Source organism: Phoca vitulina, unplaced genomic scaffold (genome assembly GCF_004348235.1).
Source record: "Phoca vitulina isolate PV1807 unplaced genomic scaffold, GSC_HSeal_1.0 scaffold11, whole genome shotgun sequence".
In the NCBI taxonomy this organism is placed as follows: domain Eukaryota; kingdom Metazoa; phylum Chordata; class Mammalia; order Carnivora; family Phocidae; genus Phoca; species Phoca vitulina.
This window is the reverse complement of record NW_022589714.1, coordinates 8,647,766-8,667,715: the sequence shown is the minus strand read 5'-3', so window position 1 is coordinate 8,667,715 and position 19,950 is coordinate 8,647,766. Positions and strand designations below refer to the sequence as shown.

Sequence of the window (19,950 nt, the reverse complement as noted above, 5' to 3'; positions counted from 1 at the left end):
GATGTTACTTTCTGGACGCACATTAATTACTTGACAGTAGTTACAGTTCTGTCTTCCCACTTAGGGTGTGTTTTTACTCTTACATAGTATAGATTGAAATTGAAAATGCAAAATAAACCAGTGTTCTGAATAAAAACCCAAAATTATCAGGTAACACAGACCAAGGTAAAAGTTCTTTGCAGATATAGACACACACAAATCAATTTTCTCAGGTATTTTAATAAGAACAAAGTTTCATTAAAATTTTCTAAGCTGTACTTTAATGGAATATATTTATGGAATTTTCTTACCAGTAGTTTTGAATACTACATGAGTTGGTCTATCCTTCATTACAAGATCCAAAGCTGACAAGCCTTCTTTGTCTTGAATATACAGACTAACACCATGCTAAAAAAAAAAAAATACGAAAAGTCTTTAAGTTACCTCCTATGCCCACCACATTTTTTTCCACACACACAAGAGAATTAAGAAAAATCAAATATCTAATTCTTAAAATAAGAACCAGAAAACCTGAGGAAATAAAATAAGTAACATTTAAAATCAAAATGAACTAGATGTGAAAATTTTCTACAGTAAGGCAAGTCTGGCTGCCTAGAAGGAACTAGCTCTGGGTCTGTCTGTGCCTGTGCATGCACTACACTTTATGTATTTAAAAAGCCATGCTCCATGTCTAGTTCAGTTAAGGGCTATAAGGACTTCAAGGTAATGGCACAACAGTACTTATATTAGAATTTAGTGTTTATAAATATAATGTGATCACATAGGCCCCATCTCTTCTTGCCTTGAACTTTGTTATATCCAGTATTTACATTAAAGACAATTATAGTTCTTTATTTCTATTTGTGTGATATTAAGTTTTCATCTTTGTATTTAAATTTTTTATAGCACTGTTTAGTTATGGCTTCTTATAAATCATATATAAATAATAGTATCCTTAAAAAACCTGAGAATGTGTGTGTATGTGTTTTAGGGATGAATTTAAAGTAATCTTTCTATCTTCACAGTTCAAAATCAAACATGAAACAGAATATTTTCTGTCCCACTTATTGAAGGCAGTTAGACACCCTATCCCTATCACCATACTTTTCTATCTTTCAAAATATAATGGAAGGGGGGCAGGAGGGACAGAGAGCAATGTTCAATTCATATTGTTATTACTTAACTACAGTTTTTAAATATAAAATGTTCTCCTTTTCAAGAATAACTTTTGGTACCTCACACCAGTCAGAATGGCTAAAATTAACAAGTCAAGAAATGACAGATATTGGCGAGGATGCGGAGAAAGGGGAACCCTCCTACACTGTTGGTGGGAATGCAAGTTGGTGCAGCCACTCTGGAAAACAGTATGGCAGTTCCTCAAAAAGTTGAAAATAGAGCTACCCTACGACCCAGCAATTGCACTACTGGGTATTTACCCCAAAGATACAAATGTAGTGATCCAAAGGGGAACATGCACCCCAATGTTTATAGCAGCAGTGTCCACAATAGCCAAACTATGGAAAGAGCCAAGATGTCCATCGACAGATGAATGGATAAAGAAGATGTGGTATAATATGTATGATGGAATATTATGCAGCCATCAAAAAAAAAAGCGAAATCTTGCCATTTGTAACGAGTGGATGGAACTAGAGGGTATTATGCTAAGTGAAATAAGTCAATCAGAGAAAGAAATGTATCATATGATCTCACTAATATGAGGAATTCTTAATCTCAGGAAACAAACTGAGGGTTGCTGGAGTGGTTGGGGGGTGGGAGGGATGGGTTGGCTGGGTGACAGACAGTGAGGAGGGTATGTGCTATGGTGAGCACTGTGAATTGTGTAAGACTGATGAATCACAGACCTGTACCTCTGAAACAAATAATACATTATAAGCTTTAAAAAAAAAAAAAAATGAAGATAGTAGGAAGGGAAAAATGAAGGAGGGAAATCGGATGGGGAGACGAACCATGAGAGACTATGGACTCTAAGAAACAAACTGAGGGTTCTAGAGGGGAGGGGGGTGGGGGGATAGGTTAGCCTGGTGATGGGTATTAAAGAGGGCACGTTCTGCATGGAGCACTGGGTGTTATATGCAAACAATGAATTATGGAACACTACATCAAAAACTAATGATGTAATATATGGTGATTAACATAACATAATAAAATTAAATTAAAAAAAGAATAACTTCTTGTATTTGCTGATAGTTTAATATGACATTCAATAATCAGACTTACCTCTATTTTAATCTGTGCAAGTCATCACTGCCTGTCTGTACACAGTTCACTTGGGTAGTTACAGGCAGAGAACTATGAAGTTATTAAACTCTGTGACATGTTGGAATCCTCTGTTTTAGGTTACTTAGGAAAGAAGAATCTCCTCTTACCTTGTAACAATGGATTCCTAACAAACTAAAACCAATTCTAAGTTCATTATGTTCCAGATGGTTATAATACTTGATTTCACAAGAATTGTCAATGAGCAAAAAATACTCAAACGAGCTAACCAGTAAAAAAAAAAGAAAAAAAAAAAAGTGATCTAAGATTTTGATAAATTTAAAATCATATGTTACCTAATACTTTAAAAAAATTAGATATAATAAATCCATGTGAGAAGCCAGGAGTTTAACCTTTTAAGAGAAATGAAGGCAGATTCCAGGACAAAGTGCTCCAAGCTATGAAGGTGACAAATGGGATCCCAGAAACCAAGATCCCTAGAGAGTTTATTTTGCCAGTTTTATAAATTTTTTATAATTTTTTTATTTTTTATAAATTATAAATTTTCCTAAACTTTACCAACTGGACCCTATTAAGACCACATACATTTGCATCATCCTAAGTAGCCCCAACTGCGTAAGACTACATTTGTTTGGCCATTAGAGCTCCCTAGATATGGTAGACTCTGACATTTTCTAATATACTCATCTTAAACTCTAAGGTTGCAGGACCAGTGTGTAGTCTATCCTATTTATTTAAAGATCAACTCTTTACATATCCCCAAAATAGTAAAGTCATTACCTTGTTAAATGGCATCTAAGTATTACCAGGCTTATAAACCTGAGCATTTCATGAGAATGCTCCACAACAAGGAGCAGATGCACTTTAGACACAGCTATTCCACTACAAACCACTAATAACACTACTGGATAGGTCTGTCTGCAAATACAGAGAACTGTTTTTGTTTGCTTCGACTATCTTCCTCCAAAGCAAAGCATAAGATAAAGACTGGCATGCAGGTAATTTCCTTGGGAAGAGATCCTAGAAAGTGAGGACCAGAAGAGTAAATAAAAGAAGGAAAAACCAATACAAGGATGTGTTATCAAGTAGGCCACTGCTAAGGCTTGTGCACGATCCTGCCAGGAAATTCTGGGAACCTTATACAATATATCACAGAATAATTCTCCAGTTGAGGAATAAAAGGGGTAAAGGTTTACCTCCAGTTCCCATTCTTCATTAGCAAAGAGTTGCTCTAAAAGGGATTTAACTCTCCTGTACTTTTGGCTGGTCATGCATGAATGCCAAGCTTTGGGACATAAAATAAGAGGCAAGCAGTAGATGCTAGAAACAAGCTGCAGATTTATACCTATACAAAGCTGCTAGAAGCCTGTACACAACTGGCTAGAATAAGGGATGAGGCCAAAATTATATGAAGTGGTTCAAGAGAAGTATCTGATACACTAATTTTTCCAAACTGGTTATGAGCTAAATTGAATGAGTTTAATATGGCTCTCTCACTATTGCTGCCCATATACTGCCAAAAAAGTCAGAATCAAAAGACTGTCTTGATTCTCAGAGTCCATAGTCTCTTGTGGTTCGTCAAAATGAGGGTTCTAGAGGGGAGGGCGGTGGGGGGATGGGTTAGCCTGGTGATGGGTATTAAAGAGGGCACGTACTGAATGGAGCACTGGGTGTTATACACAAACAATGAATCATGGACACTACATCAAAAACTAATGATGTAATGTATGGTGATTAACATCATAAAAAAAATTTTTAAAAAAAGACTATCTTGAGACTATAATTTCCAGTGGGGTAAGACAGGATGTATTCTACTCTCCTTCTTCCAAGCCTATTCTTCAAAGCTTTGATAATACTGTTGGGATACACTGGCTAGATGCCCTCATAACTAGAGAAAACAAAAAAATAGCATTCTCTTATATTCAAATGACATGGTTTTAACATCATAAACTAGGAATAGTTTTAATAAACTGGTCCGGCTATCTAATTATCCTGGGGCAGGGAGGTGGGTGATACTTCAGATCAGTTCTACTTAGTTTATAAGTCTTCTATTTTAGTTTGAAGAGATTTATCTTATTTATGATTTGACAATTAATTGTATTACTCTTATTCATGACTCATTCTATTCTGTGAGGTATCTGATATCCCTCTAATAAAATAGCTTTTGCTTAGGGAACCTTAGTTAGCTTCTGTTTCTATGAAATAAGAAGTCTAATACACCAACATTTATCGTCCTATTTGTTTATTTAATTATTTGGTTTCAGTCTATCTCCTTCTACTAAAATAAAAACTCAAACAAAAAAAAGGATTCTGTCTGTCGTGTCCATTACATATCCCTAGGACCTAGATTAGTGCTTGGCACACATCAGGCACTCAAAAAAAAAAAAAATTGTTCCAAATACTTTACAAATAGTATAGCATTTAATCCATACAATCTTATGATTAAGTTAGTTCTATTTACAAATGAAGAAAATTAAAGCAAGTTTTTCCAGAATAGTAAGTAAACCACCAGTATGAAAAAACAATGGCATAGCAATAACAGAAACAGCAGGACCCTACAAGCATAAACAGTCTTTGCCAGCCACTCATCTTGTCATGGAACCAAGGAGCCAAAGAAGATAAGCATAAGATAGGCTATCTCTCCTCCAGCTTTTGGTAGACAAGTAGTTTCTGCTGAGGTTTTGTGTTTTTGTTTTTTTGTTTTTCGTTTTTTTTATCTTTGGCAATCAGGAACTGACAGTGCGGGTGTATATTTATTGTACAATTTGTTTTGGCAATTAAAAAGTCTTATAGCTATAAAGTTGTTATCAAATGCAATTTATTTAAAATGTGTATTTGTGGGGTGCCTGGGTGGCTCAGTCGTTAAGCATCTGCCTTCAGCTCGGGTCATGATCCCAGGGTCCTGGGACCGAGCCCCGCATCGGGCTCCCCGCTCTGCGGGAAGCCTGCTTCCCCCTCTCCCAGTCCCCCTGCTTGTGTTCCCTCTCTCGCTGTGTCTCTCTCTGTCAAATAAATAAATAAAATCTTAAAAAAAAATAAATAAAATGTGTATTTGTGTATGGTCTCTCTCTGCCAACCATAATACCTTAAGGGCTATAGTTGTCATAATACCTTATATGCTACAGTTGTCCAGAAGTGGAACTGACATGCACACTCCAATCACTGCAGCTCTTCCAATAAAATGATGTTGAAAGGTCAAAAGAAAAAAGGATATACCATGTTGAGACATGAATACTAAATGGATAGGAAAAGGTTTCTATGGGAAAATTTTATCAGTGCAATGCATCCACTGTTAGATATCTATCATTGATCAATAGGGCTCTGATGATAATAAAAGACAGTCAAGCCAAGCGCAAGGTGGCTGAAGGCACAAATTTCCTGGCTTCTCTTATCCAAGGAGGAAAGAATGAGGATTTCTAAAGAGAAATGAAACCCCAAAGGGAGGGAAGGTCCAAAATTCAGACCAGATCCTATTTCAAACTGAAGCCCCAAATCCTGACACCTGAATGTCAACTCCTATGACAACAGAAAATCCAAGGATGCTCTCCAGCTTTATAGGACTGAAGTCACCCAAATTTCTAGCAGAAACTGGAAAAAAGCTGAGGTTTCAGATGTGGGAAAGGGTAAGAGTAGAGCTGATAAGATGCTTTAACTCTTACCAACCTAGCTTCCTGTATAAAATAGATTACAGTAATCAAATGTTTTAGATGTAAGAGAAATTAACAGTACTATTAGTAAACTTTTTTAAACTCAAAAATAGATGAAGACACTGAAGATAAGCTCCCTAATGTGACCATAAGTTCCTTGAGGACAGGAAGTGTTTTGTTCTTTTCTGTGTTCTCTACAAACATAATAAAATGCCTGTACAAAAAAAAAAAAAAATTCAATTTAAAACTCATGACTTCTGATTCTGAGTTTTTAATGTGCATTCATTAGTGAAATGACATTGGGGTATATCTCAAAACACTTCATTATTTGACTATATAGTACAACAAACCTAGATTGAATCTACTTGATGGGAAATTTCAAATAAATTAAACTGATTCTAATTACTATTTTTACAACTATAAACACTTTATCCTAGCCAAACAAGAAATAAGCATACTATCCAAAAAACAGTCCTTAAATGTTGTATTTCAATAACTAGTGCCCTTTTAAAGTAGCTAATAAAAGTTAAAGAAAAGTAAACCATTTTTCTTAAGAATACTAAAAGATAGGTTATACGGATTAAATGATAAAATGTGTGGGATTTACTTCAAAATAGTGTGAGATACACAAAGGCAGTGGGGATATATATAACACATAATTAGCCAACAGTCCATTATGTATTGTAAACTTTGGTATATGTTTAAAATTCTACATCATAACAAGTCTAAATTAAAATATATATGGATTTGAATTCTAAAGACGAGTCAGTTACAATAGTAAAAGATATCAAACAACTGATAAGAACAAACTCAAATCTTTGGAAAATAAATGGGGTGTCTGAAAAAGACTAAGAAAAGCATATGCCAGACCAAATAGTTTTAAATAAACAAATGACACTTACCTTCAATAGAGACCAAACACAATCAATATGTCCATAAAAAATGCTTCTGTGCAAAGCTGTCCATCCTGATTCCTTGTCTTTCACCAGTAGATCCACTCCTTTCTCAATAAGCCAATCTAACACTCCTTTCTTTCCACAGGAGGAAACAAGGTGGAGGGCATTTCTGCCAAAAGCATCTTTGATAGTTGCAGCATTGTAACAATAACTGGAGAGAAAGGCCTTAATCTGGTTTTCATTCCCCTTTGTTACCACAGAAAGGACATCCAAAGCATGCTTCAGGGATCGACACTTTGATGTGCAGTCAGGGATGGAAGAATTCATCCTAATTGTTTTTATACTGCTTAGTTTAGTTCTTCGGAGTAGTCAGTTAAGATTAATTTTTAAAAATGAAAAAGCCAGGACAAAAGGTGCTATTCAGAAAGATTTATAGAGAATAAATGACCTGTTCAGGATTATAATTTAAATCCTCAATGGCAAGAGTATAAAACTATATATCTTTGTACAATTTATTTTGGCACCTAAATCAAAAAATTATAAATAGTTCTATAAAGTTTATATCAAATGCAAGTTCTCTATTAAAAAAAAAAAAACAAAAAACTTTCCACAGTTTATAAATTATTCCTGGAGTCAAGCACCAAGGGGGAGTGAGGAGGGGAACTCCCCCTCCACACTGTCTGATCCTTTTAAATATCCATAATTGCAAGGGTGACCTATAAAAAAAAGGGAAAGAAAGAGAAAGTAAAAAATACAAAATCTACCTCTTGTTCTCCTCAAGTACTTTACAACTACCTCTATATTTAAGTGCCCCTAAAAATAAATAAAGTTCCCCTAATTCCTATTTCAAAAAAATAAAGTATGTCAACTTTTCACCTTCACATCCACAGTATTCTAGAACTATACTAATCATCTTCGTCTCCTTTTTTCCATTCTGCTTAAGGTTAACCTCTGTATCTGTACTCTGGAGTCCACCTCTTTCCTTCCAAAAGCTTCATTCCTTCTCTCTTGTATTTTTACACTCTACTAGCTATGTCCCCACAAGATATAAGCACACTTAAATCTACCATCTTTATAGCAATCCCATCTCAAACCTTTACCCCCTAAAATTATTTCATCACCACCACCACAAAAACCAACCCTCTCATCATTCAGTTTTTACTAAGAGCCAGGCACTGTGATAATGTTCTCTGTGCCTGGAAAGTCCTTCACCATAGGACCATAGGAGGAGATGATAATTAAATATCAGGTATCAAAACAACTAGGTATCAACAACCTGAAAAAAAAAAAAAATAATAACTTTACTTACTTTATACCTTACACCAATATAAATTCCAGATGGGTCAATGACAAACATAAAAATAATACCATAAAAGCACTAGAAGAGAGCATGGGAGACTCTTTTTTACAATTTCAAAGTAGAAAAGGCCTCTCTAAGTATGATCTGAAATTCAAGAGTTGTAAAATATTAATAAATTTAATCAGTTTAAAATCTACATTAAAAAAAATTTAAGACAAGGAGAAAAAGCTTCCTTAACATACAGTCTCTACAAATAAGAGACCAACAGAATAAAACTCAAAGAATTTGGTATTTCTCAAAAAAAAAAAAAAAGGAAATAAAAAGAGACACACCTCACTCAAAAGAAATGTAAATTAAAATTATAATGAGATACCATGCAACAACATGAATGGAGCTAGAGAATATAATGCTGAAGCCAGTCACAGAAAGACGAATACCGTATGATTTCACTTATGTGTGGAATTTAAGAAAAAAACAAATGAGCAAAGGGAAAAAAGAGAGAGACAAATCAAGAAACAGACTCCTAATTATAGAGAACAAACAGTGGGGAGGTGGCAGAGGGGATGGGTTAAATAAGTGATGGGGATTAAGGAGTGCACTTGTCTGTGATGAGCAAAGGGTGATTCATGGAATTGTTGAATCACTACACTGTACACGTGAAACTTATATAAAACTGTATGTTAACTAACTGGAATTAAAATAAAAACTTTAAAAAAACTATAATGAGATACCATTTTTTTATCTATCAAAATAGCAGAGATCAAAAAGGTTGACGTTACTACGTATTGACAAGATTGTAAGAAAATACGTACTCTACTCCATTGCTGGTAAGCATATAAACTCATACAATCTCTTTGGAGAGCAATTTAGTATAGTTATGAAAATGTAAAATACACCTTTTTTTCTGACCCAAGCAATTTTACTTCTAGGGATTTATCTTGGAAAACCATATCCAGTGTGAAATGGCGTAAGTACAAGAATATCCAATGAGTCATTGTTTTAAATAGTAAAGCGTGGAAAAAAACTAAATAGTTAGAAGTAATTATGTCCATGCAACAGAATATTATTCATGTATCAAAAAGAATGAAGCAGCTATATATTTTCTGATACGAAATAATCTGCAAGATACATTGTACAATGTCCTTTAAAATGAGATGTATATATAATACCATTTATGGAAAAATTGTATATGTATTTACACGTTTGTGCTTGAATATGCATGAAAGATGTCTAAAAGAATACACAAGAAAATGGTTAAGAGTGGTTCCTCTGGAGAAGAGCACCAATAATTGGAGACAGAAATGGAAGGCAAACTTACTTATATTTTACTACAAACCACTTTTGAATGCTTCACCATGAGCATGAATACCTATTCAAAAATAAGTATCTAAAAAATATAAATAAATGCTAATATATTGATTAGAGAGTCTGTCAGAAAATACAGAAAACTCAGCCACCATATAAGAGCCTCTAACTTCCTTTTTTCCAATATGCTACCCTGTCTGCTTTGCCCTGTTCAGATCTGGAGAAATGAAATACAATTTCTCAACTATTTGATAAACTACTATTCTTCAGGTTTTTTACTTCCTGTTAGAGAACTAACCACCTATATATTAGAAATTTTATATCTAGAGTGGTCTAGATGGACTACTTCTCCATCATCTTTTTATTTATCATCTCCTAATTATTTTTCTTTCAATATTTTTGTACTCTGGATTTTATTCTATTTTATTTTAGTCCTCTGGATTTTAAATAACTAGTCAATCCATTTCATAATGGTTAGATTTTAAAGCTTTTATAATAGAAATTCTATGTAAATTCTCTTCTCCAAGGTATTGATCATAAATACTTCATAGAACAATCCTAAAACCACAAAAGACCCCAAATAGCCAAAGCAATCTTGAGAAAGTAGAACAAAGGTGGAAGCATCACACCCCCGATTTCAAACTACATTACAAAACTGTAGTAAATAAAACAGTATAATAATGGCATACAAAGAAACACCTAGATCAATGGAACAGAATAGAGAGCCCAGAAATAAACCCATGCATATATGATTTATAACAAAGGAACCAAGAATGTACAATGGCAAGGGGACAATCTCTTCAATAAATGGTGTTGGGAAAATTGGACAGCCACATGCAAAAGCATGAAACTGGACCCTTATCTTAAACCATACCCCAAAATTAACTCAAATGGTTTAAAGACTTAAATGTAAGACCTGAAACCATAAAACTCCTAGAAGAAAACACAGGCAGTAAGCTCCCTGATACAGGTCTTGGAGATGATTTTTTTAATCTGACAACAACAGCAAAAGCAACAAAAGCAAAAATAAACAAGTAGTACCACATCAAATTAAAAAGCTTCTGGACAGCAAAGGAAACCATCAACAAAATGAAAAAGCAACCTACAGAATGGGAGGAAAATTTTTGCAAATCATACATCTAATAAAGGGTTAACCCATATAAAACATCCAAAGAATTCATACAATTCAAGAGCAAAAAAATAAACCATCTAATTAAAAAAATGGGCCAAAGATCTACATAGATTTTCCAAAGAAGACATACAGATGCCCAACAGGTACATAAAAAATGTTCAACATCACTAATCATCAGGGAAATGCAAATCAAAACCACAATGATATATCACCTTTCTCCTTTAGAATGGCTATTATCAAAAAAATAAGAAATGATTACTGTTGGCAAGGATGTGGAGAAAAAGGAACCCCTGTACATTACTGGTGGGAATGTAAATTGATATAACCACTATGGAAAGTAGTATGGAGGTTCCCCAAAAAATTAAAAATAGAACTACCATATGATCCAGCAAGTCCACTTCCAGGTATTTATCCAAATAAAACAAAACACTAACTCGAAAAGATATATGCACCCCCATGTTCACAGCAGCATTATTTATAATAGCCAAGTTATGGAAACAACCTAAGTGTCCATCAATGGATACACGGATAAAAAAGTTATATATACATATATTATACACACACACACACACACACACACACACACACACAGGAATATTATTCAGCCATTAAAAAGGATGAACTCTTGCCATTTGCAACAACATGGATGAACCTCAAGGGCATTATGCCAAGTGAAATAAGTCAGAGGAAAGCCAACAGCATATGACTCTCTTATATCAGACTGGGAGTGGGAGGGAAGAAATGGATGAACTGGTTTGTTTGTTTTAAATAAATTGAATAAATTTTAAAAAATAAAACTTAAATTCCCTAAAATACTTTTTTCATTTCTATTTTTAAATATATACTTTGAATGACAAAGAAAAACAGTTATGAGGCGGCTACTTAGAGGGACATATATGAGTTTACTATATGTGTAGGGGAAACTTCTGTGCACCATAGATAGATATGAAACATTGCAAATCTGCACTTTCAACTCCCATTTCAAACCACACTGAGTCAGAAGTCCTAAATCTAACTAGTTCTTCACTATTCTGACTTCCCCATCTAGAGGTGACAGCACAGAATTAGAGGATTCCCAATCCTTTCTAGCTCCAGTTGTATCTACTAGTCTGTATGTTTTATAATTTGATATAACCCTTATAACATTCATCCCCACCTTAAACTGTTGATTGGTATAAAAAACAAAGTGTTTCTTAGTTAGCTGACATAAAGAAAAAGGTATCAAAGCCTCAAGTAATTTAAAATGTGAAAACTGGAAAACAAGATACATGGCAAAATAGTCAATTATAGTTAATTTCATTCTTTTGAGGCTCTAAAATTTTTCCACCTTTGTATTTTCAGTGTATTCATAATACCTGAAAAGAACTACTTACTGGCAAATAACTCAAACACTACATGAAAGAATTAAGGTATAACCAAAGAAAATTCCCTGTTACACTACACGTAAACAATTAAAATGGAAAAAAGGGGTAATATGAATGTAAAAATGGTAGCATACTATAATATATGAGAAACATACAGAATACTATGAACATAAATATGGAAGTGACTAAGAGCTGGTGTTTCTTAGAGTCTTACATATTTGGATTCAAATATAGCAATGCCGGCTTTTACTAGTTACGTAACTTTAAAAATTACATAATCTCTCTTTTCTTCATCTGAAAACGATACAATGTCACCAACTTCACAGGGTTACTGTAATGATAAATGAAATTGCTTAGCCTGGTACCTAGCACAAAATAGGCATTCAACAAACAGCAGCTTTTATTACTATTATTTCTTCAGTAACAAAAGGGTAACAAATTTAATCTCAAAATTCATGTTTGAGTTTCATTGTCTCTGCTACCTGGTTTCCATGCATATTTCTCCAATTAAACCATATATACTAAGGTTACCAAAATGACCTCCAAACCCACAAATACTTTTAGATACTTCCAGTTCTTACTTAACTTCCCTGCTTTTAGTCATTAACACTGCATTCTCCTACGGTATCTATGAAGGGATACTGAAAGCATAGGGAACTACTGAAGCATTTAAGCATGGGCTCTCTCTCACCCCTTCTTCCAAAGCCATTATCTCCTCCCCTTACCTTCAAATTTTGGGGTTCTCTCAATGTTCCATCTTCAGTCTTCTCTTCCTCTCCACTTCATATTCTCCCTGGATAATTTCAATCTCTTTCTAGCTTTTAACTGTAACCTACATGCTCATAATCCCCAAATACGTCTTCTACCCTCACATCTTTCCTAAATTCCAGGCCCATATTTCCAGTTACCAGTGTAAATGTTATTTATGCATTCAACAAATGCTCACCGAAAGCAAAGAAAGCAAAGGAAATATTTATTAAGCACCTAATACATACTGGAAATTTTACATCACAGAGAGGTTAAGTAATCATAGCACCAATAAAAGAGGAGTTAGAATTCAAGCACAGATCTGTTTAATAGCAAAGTACATATTTCTACTATACTACACCGCTTCTCCAGTGCATCCACAGTAGGTCACAAGGTACTGGGAATACAAAATAAATATGGTATAAATATTTTAGATAACATGATAAAAATACAGATTCATGGATAATACTGAAGTGAAACTATAGCTCATTTAACATCTGTATTCAATGAACAAAATTTATTATCTATTATGGTCTCTACTGTCAAAGGGTCACAGTTTGATAGAGGAGACTGATTTTATTTAAGCAAGTAATAAAAACGTGATTATAAACCTATGGTAAAGATAAAACAAGTGACTCATAGGAATAGGGAGTTGACAAGAGAGAGATACGGAAGATTTCCCACATTACGATGAGGACATGTTTGCCTGATAAATTCAGGGTGGGTGGGCATTCAAGGCAGAGCGAACAATAAATATAAATAAAAGCATTAGAATCATTTTAGTCTATTTTGAAAATTCCAAGTAATTCAGAAGAAAGAAAACAGCGAGGCCTAATATATACACAAGGATGGGCCAGATTATGCACAACTTTCTGTGCCTTTCTTTAGGGATAAAGAAAGTGAGCAATTCAGAGACACATTTAGATATTTAAGCTCTTGAATTGACAAGATGTGGTGATAACTCTCAAATTTCTAGCCTGATTACAGGTAGAGTAGGGGGTAAATACTTGGGAAATTAGAAAAACAAAACAAACTTTTAAAAAAGCAACAAATAAAAATTAAAGGTGAAAAGTTGTTTTGTATGTGATGAATATGAAATGCTGATGGGCAACTGACTGGTAGCAGTACAGGCAATTGTTCAACCTTGGGCACTGGCCCACCACAAAGGCGTTAGCCAGTAGAGGTTGAGCCCTCAACAACGACTCATAATTGTTCCACTTATCCTTGGTAGGAGTTTAGGTATCTTCCTAAAACACAAATCTGATTGTGCCATTCTCTGACAAATCCAAGCCTAACATCTACATTTCATGTGTTAAGGTTAGCCTGTGACTTTAGGAAGAGGATATCAATTAAGCCTGGAGACCATGTGGCATGTAAAATTCAGACTCTAAATTCAGAACACCGGAGGTAGGAACCCAGGTACACCACTAACTAAATGATCCTAGGCACATCACAATTTCCTAAGCTTCAATTCTCTCACTTAGAAAAAGTGGAAACAACTATTTATATCCTGAGTTGTTCTGAAAATAAATGAGACAGTTCATTCATATGTAAGCACCCAACAAATGTTTAAAAAAAAAAAGAGAGAGAGAAAGGAGTGTATTAGTACACAGGTCAGAAAATGGCATAACTTTATTAGAGTCCTTTCTGCTTGGAATGCTTTTCACCCAAACCCTTACAAGACTGCCAATGTGTCCATGAGTTAGTTATAGAGTATCTATCATCTTTTAAATTTTGATATGAAAATTCTTTAAAAGAAAAAAAAAGGGCACCTGGGTGGCTCAGTCGGTTAAGCATCTGCCTTTGGCTCAGGTCATGATCCCAGGGTCCTGGGATGGAGTCCCACAGAGCAGGGAGTCTGCTTCTCCCTCTGACCCTCCCCCCTCTCATGCTCCCTCTCTCTCTGTAATAAATAAATAAAATCTTTAAAAAAATTTTTTTAAGTTTTGATATGGACAACCAACATAAATTTCAGCCTCATATTGCCCCTTTATATATGAGTACCTTCATTTTACAATGAGGAAATTTACTTGAAAGTTTAAGCAGCCTATCCAAAATTACAAATACAGAAAAGTGTACTCTAGATTCTATCTATTCTATTCTACCCAAATTGCTCTCTCAAAATGAGAAGTAGAATAGTGTAGTACAAAAAAATTACCCTTATTTGTAGTCATAAGAATTGGGTTCCTACTACCTAAAACCTTGGCCAAGTATCTTCCTAATCCTATTTCATCACCTGCAAAGTTGATGATAATAACTTGCCCCATTATATGTACCTTGCCTACACAAAGATTTTAAGTTCTCGGGGGTGGGGGGGGGGGGGGGGGGGGAACAGGGATGTCATATTTCTTCATATTTCTCACAAAATATATTCCATAAGTAGATTTATTTGTATAAGCAATAATACCAAAATACCTTCCTTTTAAACTTGTATCTATATTAACTGTCACAAAGCTACAAATTATAACTCATAATTGAGTTTAAAAAATTTTTAATTCCTTCTGTAAACCCTGAAAATAGTTCACATAACAATTTTAAAACACATGCACTTACTTCTTTAGGAAATTAGTAATTTTGCTTTATCAATATTGTATATTTTAGTCAAACGTTATCTCAAATATTCTCTTGGTACAAAAGATAGAAACTTCAATACTTTATCGGTGCAGTACCCAGTTTCACAATAGAAAAATTCCGCAAATTTTAGGGGGCAAGCACATTTCTACATGTAGCAAAAAATTACTGACCTATTAATAATGGTAAACTGACTTTGATATCATTTATAATAATAAACCAAGTAGTACTGAGCTCCTTTATGTGATAGGTAAGTTCATTTATGGTCTACTAAACTTTATATTGTCCTAAAGCATAATGAAAGTAAAAGAATGTAGTAAGTTCCTTCACAAAATTTAGCATCCTAAGAACCCTCAATACAAGTTTTTTTTTTTAATTTAAATAATGGAACAGCCATTTTTAAAAATTTCTTGAGGTAAACTCTGCTTTGACTAAAGTTTCTGCAAATATCTGTAACAAATTCTTTCTGGAAAGCAGACCTTTCTGCCCTCATCTAATCTATGTTTCTAAAACCAATAAAAATCAAGGAATTCAAAAAAGAAAAAAAGAGAAGATCAAGAAGTAGCTATGCAAGGATGTGAATTGGTACATTATGGGTGGAGAAACACTACCACTCATAAAAGTCACATTCTTTCAGTAATTCTAATACATTTCCAATTTCAAACGCCCTACTTCGAAGCATGGGGGGAAGGGGGGCGAGGGGAGTGCTACATCAATTTCTGCTTCCTGATATCCTGGAAGTTTTATTAACTATGTTGGAGAACAGTAGTCAAGGATGTGCGGGCTTAGCTATTTCGCTGTTGAACTAAAACTTTTAAAAACCAGACAACGTGATACAATAAAAAGCCTCTATCCTGTTCCCCCCAGCCCCAAAAAGAACCGGTCCCTTTTCATACAATGGTCAATTCACACAGAATTTCAGAGTTAGTATCCCCATAGTGGAGTAAAACTATGTGACCCCAACGAAGGGATAACGAACGGCTTCAAATTCAAATCTCGAAGGGAAGTGACACCTACAACTACTGAAACTAGCAAGGCAACAACGCTGGAGGGCGTGTCGGGCAGGACAGCAACGTAGCGCGTCGCCGAACAGACCATTCATAAGCTGAGCGAAGCAGCAGGACGGCGGACGCTGGGACCCCGGCCAGTCGGCCCGCTACGCGCCGTCTCGCTCGAAGCGCGCCAGCCTCGGAGCCACTGGGTTCCCTCCCCGCGGTCCATCCGCGCCACTGGCGTCCCGGTCACCCGCACCCTCCAGAAACTGAATACTGTCTCATCGCCCCCCCTCCCCCGGCTGAAGAGACACCGTCGCCTCAGCCCACTCCGCACGTTGAGGCCGCGCAAAGCACTCCCTCACCAGTCGCTAGATGAAAGTGCGCCGGTGTACTCCGCGAGACGAGCACACAGCTGCGCAGGGACTCATCCTCAGTGAAGACAACTGGAGAAACCGAACGGTGCCAGGGAGAGGCCGGTCCCCAGGCCCGGGTCAGCTGTGGAGGCGGCTGCAGATTCAGCCGCGACTACAGGCACGGGGAAGGGGGGCAGGGAGAAAAGGCCCGTGCGGGCGGTACCCAGGAATAAGACAGGCGTTGATTGGCTGGGGCTCGTGTATGCCTCATGAGGATTGGCTGGTGTCTGCCCAGGAGGCCTCGCGTGGCAACACCTAAGCTGTGGCCTTTCCCGGGAGCCTTGAGGGAACTTGACCCTGCCGGCCTTCTGACCCCGGGCGCAAGCCGGGGGCGGGGAAACGCAGCCGCTGAAGTCTCTCAGCCAACAGCGGTGGTGGAGATGTCCTTTTCAGGGTCAGCCGTGGCCTAGGTAGAAACGTCAGCTGCAGACTTGGAATTCCGGATAAACCCGGGTGGAGAGAGAGAGCGCTGGAGACCTGGCCGAATGCCTTGGGTCACCATACAGCAGAAGCCAAATGCGTAGGCAACTTGCACAAAAAAGTTCTCCCGTTGGCAGCATCGCCCTTCCCTTCCCGCTCGTACACCCGGGTTGTCTGAGAGTCACTCCCTTGGTCCTAAGGCGTCACTGCCTTCCTAGATTGCTACGGGGACCTGCTGCCCACCAGGGTCACGTCAGTCAGCGTCTGACGCCGGGCTTGCACTACGATTTTCCCCGTTTAACTCCGCATGCAAGGCCGGTTTTAAAAGTGCTGGAGTGAAGAAAAAAGGGCGGGGACGGGGGAGAGGACTTATTAGTGTTAAGAGGAGGAGGAAATCAATACTAGTATACCAAATGGGTATCACTGCAACCAAATGCCTCATACAGTAGGCATTCAGTAAATGTTTGTTCAAGGAGGGGTAGTTTGACTCAGAACAACGCTAGCCGTTAGGATTTGGCTGTACACTCGGCCACGTTGTCAATTATACAAGCCACTTAGCCTCTCTCATCTATAAAACGAAAGCGTTGGACTACATGTCTTCTTTTTTTTTTTCCCAATTAGAAAGAGTTTTTATTTTTTTATTATTATTATGTTATGTTAATCACCATACCTGTCTTCTTAAGGGCCGCCAGTTCAACTTTACTGTCTTTATAGCCTTCCTTATAAAAGCGCAAAGCCATACAGCTGGTTAGGGAAAGGGAAAGGGAGAATAGCTCCCCTGCTGCCCTTCCCAATACAGTGGTCTGTTTCTTTGCCCCTTTTCAAGGTGCCCTGTTGCCTACTTTGATGTAACAAAAACCAATTTGTAATGTAAAAATTAAGTGATTTGGAAAATAAGCTATATATGATGACTTTTATATTACTGAACAAAGAAACCAGTAATGGCAAGTAAGGATAATAATCTATATAAATGCATAGGCCTGAGTTCAAATCTTTTATTGATCTCTTTTATTTGGCAAGTTATTTAGCTTTCCTGAAGATGTACTTTCCTCGTTTGTAAAATAGAAGCAATAATGTATTTTAGAAGCAAAAATGCATTTACATTTGTGAAAAATTATATACAGGTATACAGCACATGGAGTGCCTAGCACTTCATGAATAAAAAATCTTACTTTTATAAATCAAAAGGTATTTCCAGGGGCACCTGGCTGGCTGAGTCAGAAAAGTGTGTGACTCTTGATCCAGGGCTTGTGAGTTCAAGCCCCATGCTGGGTGTAGAGATTACTTACAAAAAATCTTAAAAGAAAAAAAAAAAAGTATTTCCATAGTAGCAGAATTATTCCAAGCGGTCATTCATTCATTTTAACAAGAATGCCAAGCCCAGATAATCCCAAACGTAAGAATAGATTGCTACCTATACAAGTACTACAAAGAATATTACCAATTTAATCCGACTTCCCAAAGAAGTGACACAAACTATGATCCTAGGAATGAGTAGGCGATAACTAGATGAAGCAGGGAAGAAAGAACATTCCAGTCCAAAAGATGTGGAATTGCTCCTAATTTCCCTAAAAAACTGAATGCCTTCAAATATATTGGTTATTTGCAAGAATTATTGAAATGATTAGGAATTAAAGCAGATGAAATACAATTAAATGAAAAATGTATTGCAGATGATATTAGGGGAGGAAGAGATCATAATTAGCCATTTGGGGAGGCTTTTAAACATGTATGTGTTTACCATAGAAGAAAGAAGAGAGAGTAATATACTAATGATTATCTTGGTGTGGTGGAATTAGGGGTGATTCTTAATTTCGATCTCTGAGTTTTATAATTTATTTTTCTTTGCGGTAATTAAATGTTGATTTAAAAAATCAAAATTTACCACAAAAGAAAAATTGACTAGAATTTCTGAACTAGACTTAAAGTAAGAAATACATCCAGAGATGGCTTTAGAAGACTGCAGTGATGTAAATGGGGAGAAGTAGGAGAATGGTCCAGGCATCAGGAATGGAGTTTGAGATGAAGCCAGAATAGAGCACTGCAGAAATGTTTTTAAGCAACACAGCATTTATAATACTCCCAAATGCCATTTTTCCAAAATAAATTAACAGTGCTATTCTTCATAATCAAGATATATTGTGCTGTCATTCAAGTTGTATATAGGCAGTGCTGCCCCTACTTTAGCTGGTAATATAAGAATGTTAGAACTTGTATGGTTGGATCAAAACCCAAACCCAATGAGGTTCTGCAAGAATAGTTATTACTGTAGGAAGGTCAGTGCGGCTGGCCTAGAGATGACTGGAACCTTATGGTTTGGCCCTGTTTTCTGCTCCAGACCATTTTCCATGTGAAAACACTTGGCTCGCTGCAGCTTTCTGACACACACCTCAGCTTTTCCATTAGGGAACACAGTGCTGTGCCCTCTGCCTTAAGCACAAAAATTCCAGAGCCCCTGATGGGTTCATATTGACTCAGATTAGGCACAGAGTCAAGGTTATAAAGCTTGACAGCCTCTATGAGAGTCATGTTTGAAGCAGAGTAATGAGTAGCTCCCCCAAAGAATGCAGGGTACAGGGCAGGCAAAATAACAGACAAATAAGGTGTTTCTCTACTATTAGATCCAGGGGATATGGTCCCAGCTACATTCTTCCTGTGCAGTGATTATCCTTCAAATCCTCACGTAGAGGAGGCTACCTCCTTAAAAATCTGTGAAGACTTCCCTGATGCCCCTTCCTAACAGTTATCCCCTCATCTTTAACTTTGATAACTTATTAATATTATTGTGTCACACTGTATTATTCTTAAATTTATTATTTTACGTGTGGATGCAGTAAAAGCAGGGACTCCAGAGGCATACCGCCTGAATATAAAATTTTACTCCTCTTCATATGTGAGACCTTAGGCAAGTTACATAACCTATGTAAGCCTCAGTTTCCTCAT

At 36.4% G+C, this 19,950-nt stretch overlaps 1 protein-coding gene across 3 annotated transcripts in view; it reads right to left on the bottom strand.

Annotated features, from left to right (window-relative positions):
- IBTK (inhibitor of Bruton tyrosine kinase) overlaps positions 1–17,330 on the bottom strand; it is a 100,333-nt gene extending 83,003 nt beyond the window's left edge. For 2 of the 3 annotated variants that reach the window (XM_032409383.1, XM_032409384.1), the window contains exons 1-3: positions 16,537–17,329; positions 6,767–7,476; positions 291–387 (exon numbers count right to left, since the gene is read on the bottom strand). In XM_032409383.1, coding sequence (XP_032265274.1) covers positions 291–387; positions 6,767–7,087 — 418 coding nt within the window. In that variant the 5' untranslated portion in view covers positions 7,088–7,476; positions 16,537–17,329. Of the gene's footprint in view, positions 1–290; positions 388–6,766; positions 7,477–16,536 lie in introns of all 3 variants that reach the window. The other variant, XM_032409385.1, reaches the window with a different exon arrangement.
- Between the last annotated feature and the right edge of the window lie 2,620 nt (positions 17,331–19,950).